Below are 13,599 nucleotides of genomic sequence, written 5' to 3' on the forward strand. Positions count from 1 at the left end.
ACGTACTGATGATGCTCGTATCATGTGACAGATTTCTCTGAACTGAAAATAAAAGAATCAGATGAGTCACAGCTGCCGGGAAACTGAGAACTGAACAAGTAGAGACAGAAAGTATTAAATAAGATAATAACAGCACTGAAGTGAAAGTCAATAACACTGACTGTGACTGACTTTCACATAATCAGTGAACTATATTGATGCTGGTGAGCACATAAACTGAACTCTGTGTCCTTCTATTGGCTGATGGTCCCTAGACATCCGTAAGCTCTCCAATCAGCTTCAGGGGGCGGGGCAGAGGATTCTCCTGCTCTCATCACATTTGACAGCTGCTGCAGCAGCTCACATGACCAAACAACAATTACCTCATACATGTAGTACTCCTGAAGAGGTGTTGCATGCAGAACAACGCTCTCTGCACCGGGATGCACTGACAGGTCAGCTGACAGAGCTGAGCATGCTGGGAATGAGTCAAAAGGCTGCACTAACATCACCATGATGTTACTCCAGTTACATAGGCAGTGCTGAGTATTTCAATTCAAAGTGGAAAAATGCAACTTCCAGTCAGTGATGTTCTCAAAGCAAACAGACACCAACCTGCTGTTTGTCCTCATAGACAGAACTACGGAGGCCCTGAGAGGTCAAAACCCTGCAGTGACATCAGGAGAGAAAGTGAAGGAAGAAAATGATTAATGACAATAGATAACATGGAAATGTGTCTTGACAGGTGCTTGGTGCTTGGGGGGGGGGGGGGGGATCCCCCATGGAGTCCAGACTCTGGTGGGGGTGAAGCTGGACGAAACATGAAGGAACTACAGGCAGAGAAATAATCATATTAAAAAAATAGGGAGGAACGCCATACAATTGATTAGATGAGTGCCTTTGACAAGACAGCTGATTACCCAATGACAGCCCCAGAAAATGACATCGGAAATGTGAGAAGGATGAATGAGAGACAGACCTCACCGTGAAGGCAAATATTGCTGACTGAACTAGAACTTCATTTTCAAATGAACACAAAAATTCAATTTTTTAAATTAAAAATAAGGTTATTTTATGAGCCACACATTTACTTGATTTAGATTTTTTTTTAACAAAGTAGTTTACCTGGATTACTATGGAAGCTCTAAATGGTCATATATTACTCCATTTTATTTACTCTGTTTTCATGAGTTTTTTCAGCTTTTTCTCTGGATCTCTCCACAAATGTATCTCATTATCTCAAGATGAAAAGATTGTTTTCTCATGATACGGGCCATATGTGTGTGCTGGCAGCGCCCATTTTCAATGCAAAACCAATGCAGCACAGCATTTTCAATATTCAGCATCCTGAGTCCAGATGTGTTTTTTTTTCTTTTTAATCTGCTGCTCTCACAGCACTCGGACTTGAAAAAAATTAAAATATTTTCAACAATTTCAACTATTCAGACTCGTCTCTTTTCCAGGATATAATTTCCATGAGCTGCTGTTCTGTCCTTTACATTGTTGTTAAGTTTTCAAGGGTGAATTATTCTTGATTAAAAGCAAATATTAGGCATACAGAATTTGTTTAGACAGACATAACTGTCACTACTATAAACTGTATTGTTGCTAGGTAACTTATATAACCTAGCAACAATAAGTGCCGGTGAGAAGCTGCAGTGCCAAAAAGTACCATGAACAGACACAGACCCTAACGGGATCATTTGCTGCCATTCACCATGCTACCATTGGCCACTGAGTGAATAAAATATGGATGCCTGTCTGCTTTGGGCTTCCATAGGTAGCTTTGGATCATAATATTAACTTATTTATCTGTTGCACAGATTTGTTTCTTTCCTATGAGCCTTCAGGCTCTAAAACCTGGGTGCATGTTTTAAGAGTGAATTCTTAAAAATAAAAAATAAATCTTACATCATCATGAGCAAAAATCATGAAGTGGACTCAAATCCAAGCACAGCGTTACACCGGGGCTAGGGGGCGCTATAGCCCCATCACAAATCTGTTTATCCCCGGTTAAGACCCCCTCACAAATGTCTACTTTCATTTGAAGAAAAGAGAGAACTTTAAAAGTAACTATGAATTCATGAAAAATCAACTATTCATAGCACCCCAACATATTAGTCAAGCTCCTCCTCATCCTGGCGCCATCCCTGCTCAAATCACACCTCACCTTACAAACAGAGCCTAAGTTTAGGGAGACCTTTAAACCTGCATATTTCTAAAGTTTATCACCCTGAAAGTCAAGTTGTTGTGTTCTAACAGAAACTTTTAAATGTTGTATGTGTGTTAATAAAATATTTTTATGCTCTTGTAGTGAATTTGTGGTTCTTAATAACGAGTGTCTAATGACATCTTTATGCTGAAGCTTCCCCAGAAACATTCCTACTACTATATTATAAAACGTGTAAACTATTTTAAAGGACATTTTGTGAAGGGCACACGTCGTGTTCTCGCAGTGTTTCCGGTTTATCAGGACGCCGTAGTGCAGGTGAGTTCTGCTCAGGAGTTCATTTGAGAGCTGCTGACCTTATTTCCCCCGCGTGTGACATTTAATATCTGCTGTCTATTTCTGCATGGAGCTCATTTATAGGTGGAGGCTTCAACATATTAAGACACACACACACACACACACACACACACACACACACACACAGTATGGTCTGCAGTGCTTTGCAAGTCAGCATCTATTGCACTAATGTACGGCTTGTTTTATGTCTATTCTTAACAGACACAATGGTGTTTGTGTTGTAAAGACAATGATTGAACATGAATGAAAATAAACCGGTTCAATAGTATGTTATTACACCGGTATGTGTGTGCAGTCTATTCTATATAAAGAAAAGCAAACAAAGACGGTCGCTCCTCACTCCCACGTCTCCTCTCCAGTTTCCAGATACTATCTTCCTGATCGTAAAGTGCACACGTACGAGCACGCACACACACACACGCGCACACACACACACCCACACACACACACACACACACACACACACATTTCCCTGTCTCTGCTCGGCATCAATCACAGCGTGGACGTGCAGACTGAGGACCGGAGAGAGAGAGAGAGAGAGAGAGAGAGAGAGGGAGAGACAGAGGGAGAGAGAGAGAGAGTTGGGATGCAATCTCAAACCTCTCAGATGAGCTCTTAAATTAGACGTGAAGCCGTCAGGAGTCTCAGCCAGCGCTCGGCTAAATTACAGAACGTATTTTTAGTGAAGGCTAGCCTTCAGCTGAGGAACATCACTCACACGCCTGACTGACCCCAGTTTGTTCAACACTGACACTGTTTACACTCCTGTTACAGTGTGTGTGTGTGTGTGTGTGTGTGTGTGTGTGTGTGTGTGTGTGTGTGTGTGTGTGTGTGCGTGTGTGTGTGTGTGTGTGTGCGAGTGTGTGTGTGAGAGAGAGAGAGAGACAGACACAGACAGAACAAAAACATCAAATGTCAAACCAGAGTGTCATCCTAAACCACACACACACACACACACACACACACACACACACACACACACACACACTCATCATGCGAAATAATCAGCTGATTGGTAGAAAGTAACGTACTGTGTTCAAATTTGTGATTTTGATCAACTTTGCATTTTCAGTGACTCTGAAACATGTGATGGACCTCATGATGTCACACTTTAACACACTATTACACACTTTAACACACACTACACACTGATTTCTCTGTAACTGAGACTCTGAGAGGGAAATGTTTTCGTTGTGAAATCCCTGCTGACTGAATTAAGGTCAAGAAGACACCAGCTCATTTACGTAACCAGTGATTTACAACAAACAGAGGCACAGCTACGGAAGCCCTTAAGGGACAAGTGAAATAAATACATCAGGTGATCCATTTTGAGAGTCTGAATTAGATCTGTTTTCTCTCCTGTTTTTATGACTCTAGTACAAGCTTATTAAAAAGTATTCGACAGGGCACGGTGGTACAGTGGTTAGCGCCTCACAGTGAGGAGGTTCCTGGTTTGAATCCCCCACAGGAGCCTCTCTGTGTGGAGTTTACATGTTCTCCCCCTGCATGTGTGGGTTCTCTCCGGGTACTCCGGGTTCCTCCCACAGTCCAAAGACATGCTCGATAGGTTAACTGGTGACTCTATTGTCCATAGTGTGAGGTTGTCCGTCTCTAAGTCAGCCCTGTGATCGGCTGGCGTACAGTCCAGGGTGTAACCCCGCCTCTCGCCCAATGACGGCTGGGATCGGCTCCAGCCCCCCGTGACCGAAAAACGGTAAAGAAAATGGAGGGATGGAAATTGGTACATACTGTATGTGTAAACACCTGGCCAGCACACGGCAGGCTCGGACAGTCTGCGACATTTCCTCCGCTGGTCTATCTTTAGCGAGCTCTCTCCTGTGTCCCGGCCTGTTGTGTGTTTTTCTTTTTTGGGAACAGGAACCAGAGCCAGACACTAAAACAAAAGGACAACACCCTCCCTCCCATCTTGAGGATGAAGGCAGGAGGCCAAAGCAGAACAAACAACATGCTCGCATTGTTTAGGGAAAGCAGCTCAAGCAGCTCAAGATGAACATCCTGTGCAGCATCATGGACCTTTTCCACTAAATAAGTGTGTGTTTGGTCATCAGGTCGGGGGGACACAGAGCTGATATACACAGATTAGATTTCTTTAATCTTGACCTGATAATCAAACCTTTAGTGACGGGGGACTGGAAAGAGAAAGTAAAAACAAATTGGCATCTTAGGAGAAAATGTAAAAACAACAACTGGTAAAGCAATTGTTTTCTCATGATAAGAAGTGAAGAGAAGAAGTGTAATAGAAGGTATCAGACAAATAAATACATTGATTAATAATTTAAGTTCGAGTGTAAAGCTTTCATCTCTCCTTAAACCTCACATATTACAATATGCCAAATACACTTCACCATGTTTTTCTAACTCTAACATGTGTCCCTAGTCTGTCTACAAACCCCCCAATGATGAGAAAAGTCCATCCTCTCTGTCTTTTGCCTCAAACAAGCCGTTTGGAGATTTTCCCTTTGTGACTGCATCTGTTTCAAAATGTCTTCAACATCAGCAGGGGCTTGACCACCACCTACTGCTCAGACCCGGGGCTCCAACAATGTAAAATCTAAGACCTGTCTCGGTGATGTCACCCAATGGAATTTGAAGAGGACTTTTGAAGCCCATCAGGGTGGTGGCCATATTGGAAAGAGTTGGAGCTGAGTTCAGCCAAACTGCCAATTTCCACAAAGTCTGTGCGTGCGCCCTCACAGGAGAACTACAAGATCACAGGAGAACTACAAGATCACAGGAGAACTACAAGATCACAGGAGAACTGTTGTATCTGTAACAACTTTTAAATGAAAGACGGAGACGGAGCTTCAACTCAGTAGGACACTTTACTGATAAAAACGGCAGGTTACAAGAAGTCCGGCAACACATATCACTGCGCCAATGTAATTAACTATGAAGTGCGCTGTAAGGCACAAGGGGTGATATAACTCCGCATGTATAAATAGCCCATACACTACACTTCCTCCCCTTTTAAATTGAATGGATAATACAACTGAATGCATAACAAAACAATCCATTCAAATATGAAAATCATATCAAGACCCTATATATATATATAAGCTCAACACCTTTGTGTGTATGAATTCTAACATTTCATGACAACTCAAAACAACATATGAGAACACATGGGCACTACAAGTCCAGTCTCTTGGGGGGCGCCCTGTGCCTTTCAGGATAACGCCTCTGGACTTGTGGAGTAGGTTTAGGGGTAGCAGAGGTTTTGTCTGGATTAAGAGTCTCTGTTACAGCTGACGTGTTGATGGTGGTGGCATTACTGTCACTGAGGGGCGTGTCTGGAGATGATGAGTTGTTACTCTTTGGCTGTGCATCCAAAATCTGATCCACGTGACGTCTCCATGTTTGTTCGCCGACCTCAACTGTGTACATCAGTGGTCCAGTTCTTGTTGTTATTTTTCCCGGGGTCCACTTGTCTCCTCTGTAGTCACGTGCAAGGATGTCCTGTCCAATCTCAAAGTCTCTTGCAGTCTTACTCGACAAATGGCTGAACTGCTTGTTCTGCACTTCCCTCCGCAGATTTGGTTTCAGGAGATCAATGCGGGACCTGAGAGTTCTGCCCAGGAACAGCATTGCAGGCGCTTGATTTGTCGTTGAATGTACAGAGTTTCTGTAGACAAAAAGGAAGTTGTCCAGCTTGTGTTGAAGAGTAATGTTTTCTCTTTCCATCGCTTTAATGGACTTCTTGAAGGTTTGGACAAACCTTTCGGCTAATCCATTCGTAGCTGGATGGTGAGGCGCTGACTTAAAATGCTTGATCCCATTTTGCTTCATGAAAAGAGTGAACTCCTCTGAAGTGAATTGTGGCCCGTTATCGCTCACAATTTGTTCAGGCAGACCATTTTTAGCAAAAATTGACCTGAGGACACTTACAGTCTTTTCTGAAGTGGTTGACTTCATCTGTATCACCTCCGGCCACTTGGAATGAGAGTCAACGGCAACCAGGAACATGGAGTTCATAAATGGTCCTGCAAAGTCGATATGCACTCGTTGCCATGGCGCCGACGGCCATTCCCAAGGGTGAAGGGGTGCCTGTGGTGGTGCATTTTGGACTCGGTGGCAGCCTGAGCAGCCTTTAGTGATGTCCTCAAGTTGTTTGTCTATACCCGGCCACCAAACATAGCTTCGAGCTAGACTCTTCATCTTGACTCTACCAAGGTGTCCTTCATGGAGAGTCTCTAACACCCTGGCTCGAAGTCGTGAGGGAACTACGACACGGGAGCCGCACATTAAGGTTCCCTGACAGATGGAGAGTTGATCTCGTCTAGCTGAAAACTCTGGGAACAGAGGGTCACCATGAGCTGGCCATCCCCGCATTGTTATTTCATACACTTTTGACAATGTGGGATCATTCCTGGTGTGTTTCTGTATGTCAGAATTTGTCACTGGCAGCTGATCCACCACTGCTGTGTGGAACACATCTGCTGGGTCTGGATAGGGAGCATTTTCTCCTTCTGTTGTTAACAGGGGCAGGCGTGACAAGCCGTCAGCGTTGCAGTGTTGTTTTGTCCCTTTGAATTCAATGTCATATGAGTGAGCTCCAAGGAAAAGTGCCCAACGTTGTAAGCGGGTGGCTGACATTACTGGGATCCCTTTTCTGGGATTAAAAATCGATACCAGGGGTTGGTGGTCTGTCACAAGAGTGAACCTTTGGCCATAAAGGTAATGGTGGAACTTTTTAATACCCCACACTAGACTGAGGGCCTCACGATCGATCTGCGCATAATTGCGTTCTGCGCTTGACAGTGATCTAGAGGCGAACGCAATAGGGCGTTCAGATCCATCCTTCATGAGGTGTGACAGAACACAACCAATCCCATAAGGACTAGCGTCGCAGGCCAGTCTGATGGGTCGTGCTGGGTCGTAATGGGTTAGCAGTTCATCTGAAGTTATCAGTCTTTTTGTCTCTTTGAATGCTCTATCACATTCCTCAGACCACTCCCATTTTGCTCCTGTCTGCAGCAGCGCGTTGAGTGGGTAGAGCGTTGTAGCTAAGTTTGGGAGGAACTTGTGATAGTAGTTGACAAGGCCTAAATATGACCTCAGCTGCGACACATTTTCTGGTTTTGGTGCCTGAAGCACAGCTTCAATTTTCTCTTTTGATTTGTGTAAGCCATGCTTGTCAATGACATGTCCATAGTATGAGATTTCGCTCCTGAAAAACTCACACTTATTTCTCTTCGCACGCAGGCCATACTCGCTTAGCCTGGCAAGCACCTTGCTGAGATTTTCTAGGTGGTCGTCATCATTCTTGCCTGTTACAATGATGTCATCAAGATAACACTGTGTACCTGGGATACCTTGAAGCACCTGATCCATAGCTCTTTGCCAGATTGCTGGAGCAGAAGCAACACCGAAGACGAGCCTGTTGTATTGAAACAGTCCTTTATGAGTGTTGATTGTGAGGAGTTTCTTGTTGGATTCCTCGACCTCCATTTGTAGATAGGCCTGTGCTAGGTCGATCTTTGAGAACTTCTCCCCTCCTGCCAGCGATGCAAAGATGTCGTCAATACGTGGCAGTGGGTACTGCACAGGACGCAGCACAGGATTGATGCTCACTTTGAAGTCTCCACATAGGCGAACAGCTTCAGCCTTCCCTTTCTTCATCACAGGGACAATGGGCGTCGCCCAATCACTCCATTCAACTTTTGACAGGATGTCAGAGGCCATTAGATTCTGTAGTTCAGCTTCCACCTTTGGACGCAGCGCATATGGCACCGGACGGGCTTTGTGGAATTTTGGACTTGCATTTTCATCCAACTCAATTCTTGCCTTTATCCCTTTTAGGGTGCCTATGCCTTCTGCAAACACCTTCTCGTGGGTTTTGAGTAGCTGCGACAGTCCCTCTGTGGCACTGTGTGAACTATCATTGTCTGTTCGAGCCAAATGTAGAGCTTTAATGGTGTGCCAGTCCAGTCTGATCTTCCTCAACCATTCCCGGCCGAAGAGTGGCGGCCCTCCCTTTTTCAACACATACAGCAACAATTGCAGTGTTTTACCCTCATACGTCACTTTCACTTTCAGTTTACCTGCAGGGCGCACTCTTTCACCTGTGTAGGTCTTCAGCCGCACAGAGGTCCTCAGCAACGGTAAGTTGGGGAACAGTCGTTTGTAGTCGGCTTTTGAAATGACAGATAAGGCTGACCCTGTGTCTAGCTCCATTTTCAGTCTTATGCCAGACACATCTGGAGTGATCCAGATAATTTCCCTGTCGTCTTCCTCGGTTATGTCATGCAACTTCAAACAAGCCAGTCCAATGCTGTCAGACTCTGATGTTGATCCACTTTCACATGTTGTCACATTATGCACATGTTTACCTTTGTATCTTGGCTTTTTATCTTTGTTTGATTTTTCTCTTTGCGCTTGCTTGTTGCTGGATTTCTGCCTGCACACTCTCTCTATGTGTCCGGTTCTGTTACACTTTCTGCAGTTTTTGTCCTTAAACCAGCAGTCGTTTGCATCATGAGATGTTTTGCCACATCTGTAACACTTGTGTTCTTGTTTTCTAGCGTCATTCATTGACATTTTGTGTATGCCACTGTCTACAGCTTTCTTCTGTAGCTCCAAAGCATCCTTTGCTGCTGTCTCCATTGATACTGCAATAGCCAGTGCTTTTTCCAGTGCAAGATCTTTTTCTGACAGTAGCCTTTTCTGTGTGCTTTGACAATGCATGCCACAAACCAGTCTGTCACGCAGAGCATCAGAAAGTCCTGCTCCAAATTCACAGAACTGAGTCAGCTTGCGTAGTTCAGCAACATATTCTGAGATGCTTTCATCTTTAGACTGGTTCCTATTGTGAAAACGGAATCTCTCTGCTATCACAAGGGGCTTTGGGCTCAAGTGATTTTTTAATATGTCCACAATGCTTTGAAACGTCTGTGTGGCAGGCTTTTGGGGGGCTAGCAGGTTTCTGAGCAGGCTATATGTTCTAACACCTATAAGGCTGAGGAGTGTTGGAACTTTCTTTTCATCCTCCACATCATTTGCAGTGAAGTAAAGTTCGACCCTTTCAATATATGATTCCCAGTCTTCATTTGCACTGTCAAACTCCTCTATTTTGCCAACAATTGACATGCTCACGTTTTGTCCACGTTATCCGCGCTTTGAAGTTACCGTCGCCGTTAGCCTGGTTTAGCTCGTCACTCACGAGTCCTGTTTTTTTTTTTTTTTTTCTTTTTCCTCTCTCTGCCGAGCTCCGCCGCCTCCCTCAACTGTCAGTGCAGCCGGGATCATTCACTTGCATCTCGGTTCGTGCTCGTCGCCAATTTGTTGTATCTGTAACAACTTTTAAATGAAAGACGGAGACGGAGCTTCAACTCAGTAGGACACTTTACTGATAAAAAAACGGCAGGTTACAAGAAGTCCGGCAACACATATCACTGCGCCAATGTAATTAACTATGAAGTGCGCTGTAAGGCACAAGGGGTGATATAACTCCGCATGTATAAATAGCCCATACACTACAAGAACTACAAGATCTCAGGAGAACTACAAGATCACAGGAGAACTACAAGATCTCAGGAGAACTACAAGATCTCAGGAGAACTACAAGATCACAGGAGAACTACATGATAACATGAGAACTACAAGATCACAGGAGAACTACAAGATCACAGGAGAACTACAAGATAACAAGAGAACTACAAGATACAAGAGAACTACAAGATCACAGGAGAACTACAAGATCACAGAAGAACTACAAGATCACAGGAGAACTACAAGATCACGCAAAAATAGAGGGAAAAACGAGCAAACAACATGCTGCTTTGTCTTTCTGAGGATGACTTCTTGTTCATTTGGTTCCTGTTTTGACGTAGTGTTGATAAAGTGATAATAAATTCGATAGTGAGTCCGTACATTGTGTGCATTTCCTTGTCTTCCTGTCGGTGTAGTTCTATTCTGTCCTGCTTGACTCGTACTTGCAGCATGCCCATCGAAAATAGACTCTCATAGTATTTGAAACAGAGCGTAGTGATGCTGGCAAGCTCCAGGAAACAGGAGCATGACTAGAGTGGAAGCGAACACAATATGTGGGAATTGGAAGTTAAGCCGCCTGAAAAAGAGATACAGCGAGCCCCCATCAGTCAGATTCGCCCTGCCCCTAATTATGAAATTATGAATAATTCTTATCCTACATGACATCAAAACGGATGAGTTTAAAAAAAATAACTCCCCATGCAGCATGTTTTGAAAAAAAGCAATTCAAACCAAATTAATATTTGAACCAGGCTGTGAACGTGTGTTTTTCTGCAGGTTTTTCTTTTTTCCACACCAGATGTTTCTGCTTTGTAAATCTTATCATGAACTCTTAAACACATTTTGTCCCCGGGAAACAGCAGCCTCAGTTTTTCATTGTTTTAATAAATGTGCATTAAATATGTTTAAAAGCTAAAACCCTCAAAGTTACATGTTTTTTTTGTTTTTTTTATCAGCTTTAGATCGGGAACTTTTCTCTTTGGTATTCTCAGGAGGTTCAGATCATGAAGTCCGTCTTACTCTTTTGTAACTCTCTGGCGCCCTCTGCTGGTTGTCTGTGTTTGACCTACTTTTTCTCACTCATCTCACTGAAATCTGACATCTCTGTATACCAGAGGAATTCATGGCTGACCTGCACAGAGCCTAATCTGATCTGGTTTCACATTAACCACAAGTCAATTCTTGGATAAGGCAACAAAGAACACTTTCTTGGTTTATTACTATTGATTTATTTATATAAAAGTGCAGATAATCATAAATAGTGGTTATAAATAGTGAATGAATACAGGGTGGAATAAATACAATCAGAATTGTGTGATTCCATTTCTTACAGATCTGCAGAGTTTTTCATGTGTAGAAGTAAAAAATAAACTAAAATCATAATAATACAAATGATTTATAATCGTTCATAATGAATCCTGGTCACCAAGTCGTCAGCAGAAAGATGTTTTATCCATCGCAGCGTGGTTATCCAGACCCTCACCTCCCAGCCAGTCCTCATTCAGCTCCCCCAGGATCTCCTGCAGGGACAGCTCGGGTAAAGGGGCGTGTGGGACCGGCGCTGGGTATGCAGGCTCTCTGCAGGCCTCCAGAGCGGCCCTGCTCCACGACTCCTCCAGCTGAGAGTACTGACCCTCCAGTGGGGGGCTGTTCTCCACACCGGCGTCCCAGTACCCGGAGTCAGGCGTGTCAGGCGTGGAGGAGTGGGAGGTGGAGCTGGGCATGTACATCTGCTCTGCTGATCCTGGATACATGAAGCTGGAGTTGTAGTTTCTCATCTCCAGAGGCGAGTGGCACCACAGAGGTGGGGTCTGGCTGCCGGGCTGGGACCAGAGGGCCCTCACAGGAGGACTGGCGCTGCTCCCCGCCTGTTGACCCTGCTGAAGCCCGTACATGGAGCTGTAATGTGCGTGCTCCTCCATGGTTGAGTAGGCTGGAGGACACTGTCCGTAGTAGCAGACTTCCTCCATCTCTTCCTTCACCTGGGCGGGGTAGGCAGGCGGGGGCCCCTGAGGCTGGCCCCTGCTGGCATGAGAGTCATGGACGGGGCTGTCAGTCTGCCACAGCGCTTTCTTTGCTCCTTTACACTTCAGAGTGCGAGCTCTTCTGTTCTGAAACCACACCTGGATGGAGAGAGAGAGAGAGAGAAGAGAGAGCGCAGGTTAAAATCAGGAAATAAAAACACTTTAAGGATTTTTTTTTGGTTAATCATTTTGTGAGCAAACAGGCAGTCAGGGGGGGATCAGCTCTCAGGGCCTGTTGTACTGTCTATCTGTCAGCTGATAAAAACAGCTTGTGTCATCTTCTCAGATAGAGAAATAAAGTGATAGAGTGATAGCGTATCTGCAGGTCTATGCAGGATGCATTTGAACACAGAGCCTCCTGATGATAAGAAAGTGCAGAGAAAAACCCTCACAACACAAACACACACAGCTCTCTCAGGGTTTGTGCTGTTCGATACAAAGATGACTCTCTATGAGGTAGTGACTGTGTACCTGTATGCGTGATTCTGGCAGGCCGGTGGTCTGGGACAGGTTCTCTCTGAGGCTGATGCCCGGGTACGGGTTGGTCTCGAAGGTGGCCCTCAGCAGCTCCACGTGTTCTTTGGAGAAGCTGGTTCTCTTCCTGCGGCTGGCGCTGCGAGAGGAGCCACCACTGGAGGGTCGGGCATCATCTGAGAGGACGAGGAGAGAGCCCGGTTACACATCAGACGGCATTTAGACGTCTTCTTCATGATTCTCCACTAAGTTCGGCCCAAAATGCTCGTTCTAATAAGTCATGAAAGTCACTTCTACATATCCAATCTGGCAGAACAAAAACTCTAAAAACATGTGACACTTAAACATGCTATAACATTTCTCTCTTTGTTTACATTGATCTGGATTTGTACTGATTAAACTTACACACAAAGTAAATAATTAAATACCATGAGATGGGGGAAATGAGAAAGTCAAACATCTGTGAATAAGTTGCTGGTTGCTGCAGAAGCTTTTTGCAGGATTATCATATCTAATCACACTAAACCTGCTTCTAAAATCTGTGAGCTGAAGCCCACCTACATGTCAGGAGGACGGTTTGTTTTTTACAGAACTGAAGCGAAACACAAAGTTGAAAATGCACTCAGCTTTAAACATTTCTTACCGTTGCTGGCGTCCTTCCACATGTTGAATGTCTGCAGCTGAATGAATGAATGAATGAATGAATGAATGAATGAAGGTCTGACTGCAGAGGAGTTCAGAGTGTTGCTCCTGTGTGTGACTCTCTGACTGTGTCTCCTGCTCCTGTCAGGTACCTTTATATTGATCACCTGAGACCCAGAAGGCCATGGTAAAGCCTGAACAGAGCAGAGGGAGGGGGGTCGTTTTACTTTGAGGAAGAAGTACTCTGACCCCCCCACCCCACCACACCACCCTCCTCGTTATCGCCTAATGTTAAGGTCAGTGGTGAATGTGAAGCTCTGCAGGACAAAAGAAAGTGTCCGTGTGCCTCATCGATACCACTTCAGTGAAAGACGACAAACATGTGAGTGTGTGTGAACGTGGGACACATTAAGACACGTCAGTGAGACCCAAAGACAGAGAGGT

The 13,599-nt window shown here is 44.5% G+C and overlaps 1 protein-coding gene across 1 annotated transcript; it reads right to left on the reverse strand.

Annotated features, from left to right (window-relative positions):
* Positions 1-11,340: 11,340 nt before the first annotated feature.
* On the reverse strand, positions 11,341-13,178 carry mxtx1 (mix-type homeobox gene 1). Its single transcript, XM_061041023.1, has 3 exons — positions 13,157-13,178; positions 12,511-12,689; positions 11,341-12,138 (listed from the first exon to the last, which is right to left on the reverse strand). The coding sequence occupies exons 1-3, from the start codon at positions 13,176-13,178 to the stop codon at positions 11,449-11,451; spliced, it is 891 nt and encodes a 296-aa protein (XP_060897006.1). The 3' UTR covers positions 11,341-11,448.
* Positions 13,179-13,599: the final 421 nt, after the last annotated feature.

Source organism: Labrus mixtus, chromosome 6 (assembly GCF_963584025.1).
Source record: "Labrus mixtus chromosome 6, fLabMix1.1, whole genome shotgun sequence".
In the NCBI taxonomy this organism is placed as follows: Eukaryota; Metazoa; Chordata; class Actinopteri; order Labriformes; family Labridae; genus Labrus; species Labrus mixtus.

Coding starts and splice junctions, on each gene's coding strand:
- mxtx1 (XM_061041023.1), bottom strand. CDS start 13,178: ATGTGGAAGGACGCCAGCAACG. Junction 12,690..13,156: donor GTGGAAGGACGCCAGCAACG/GTAAGAAATGTT, acceptor TCGTCCTCTCAG/ATGATGCCCGACCCTCCAGT. Junction 12,139..12,510: donor TGCCAGAATCACGCATACAG/GTACACAGTCAC, acceptor CTCTCCATCCAG/GTGTGGTTTCAGAACAGAAG.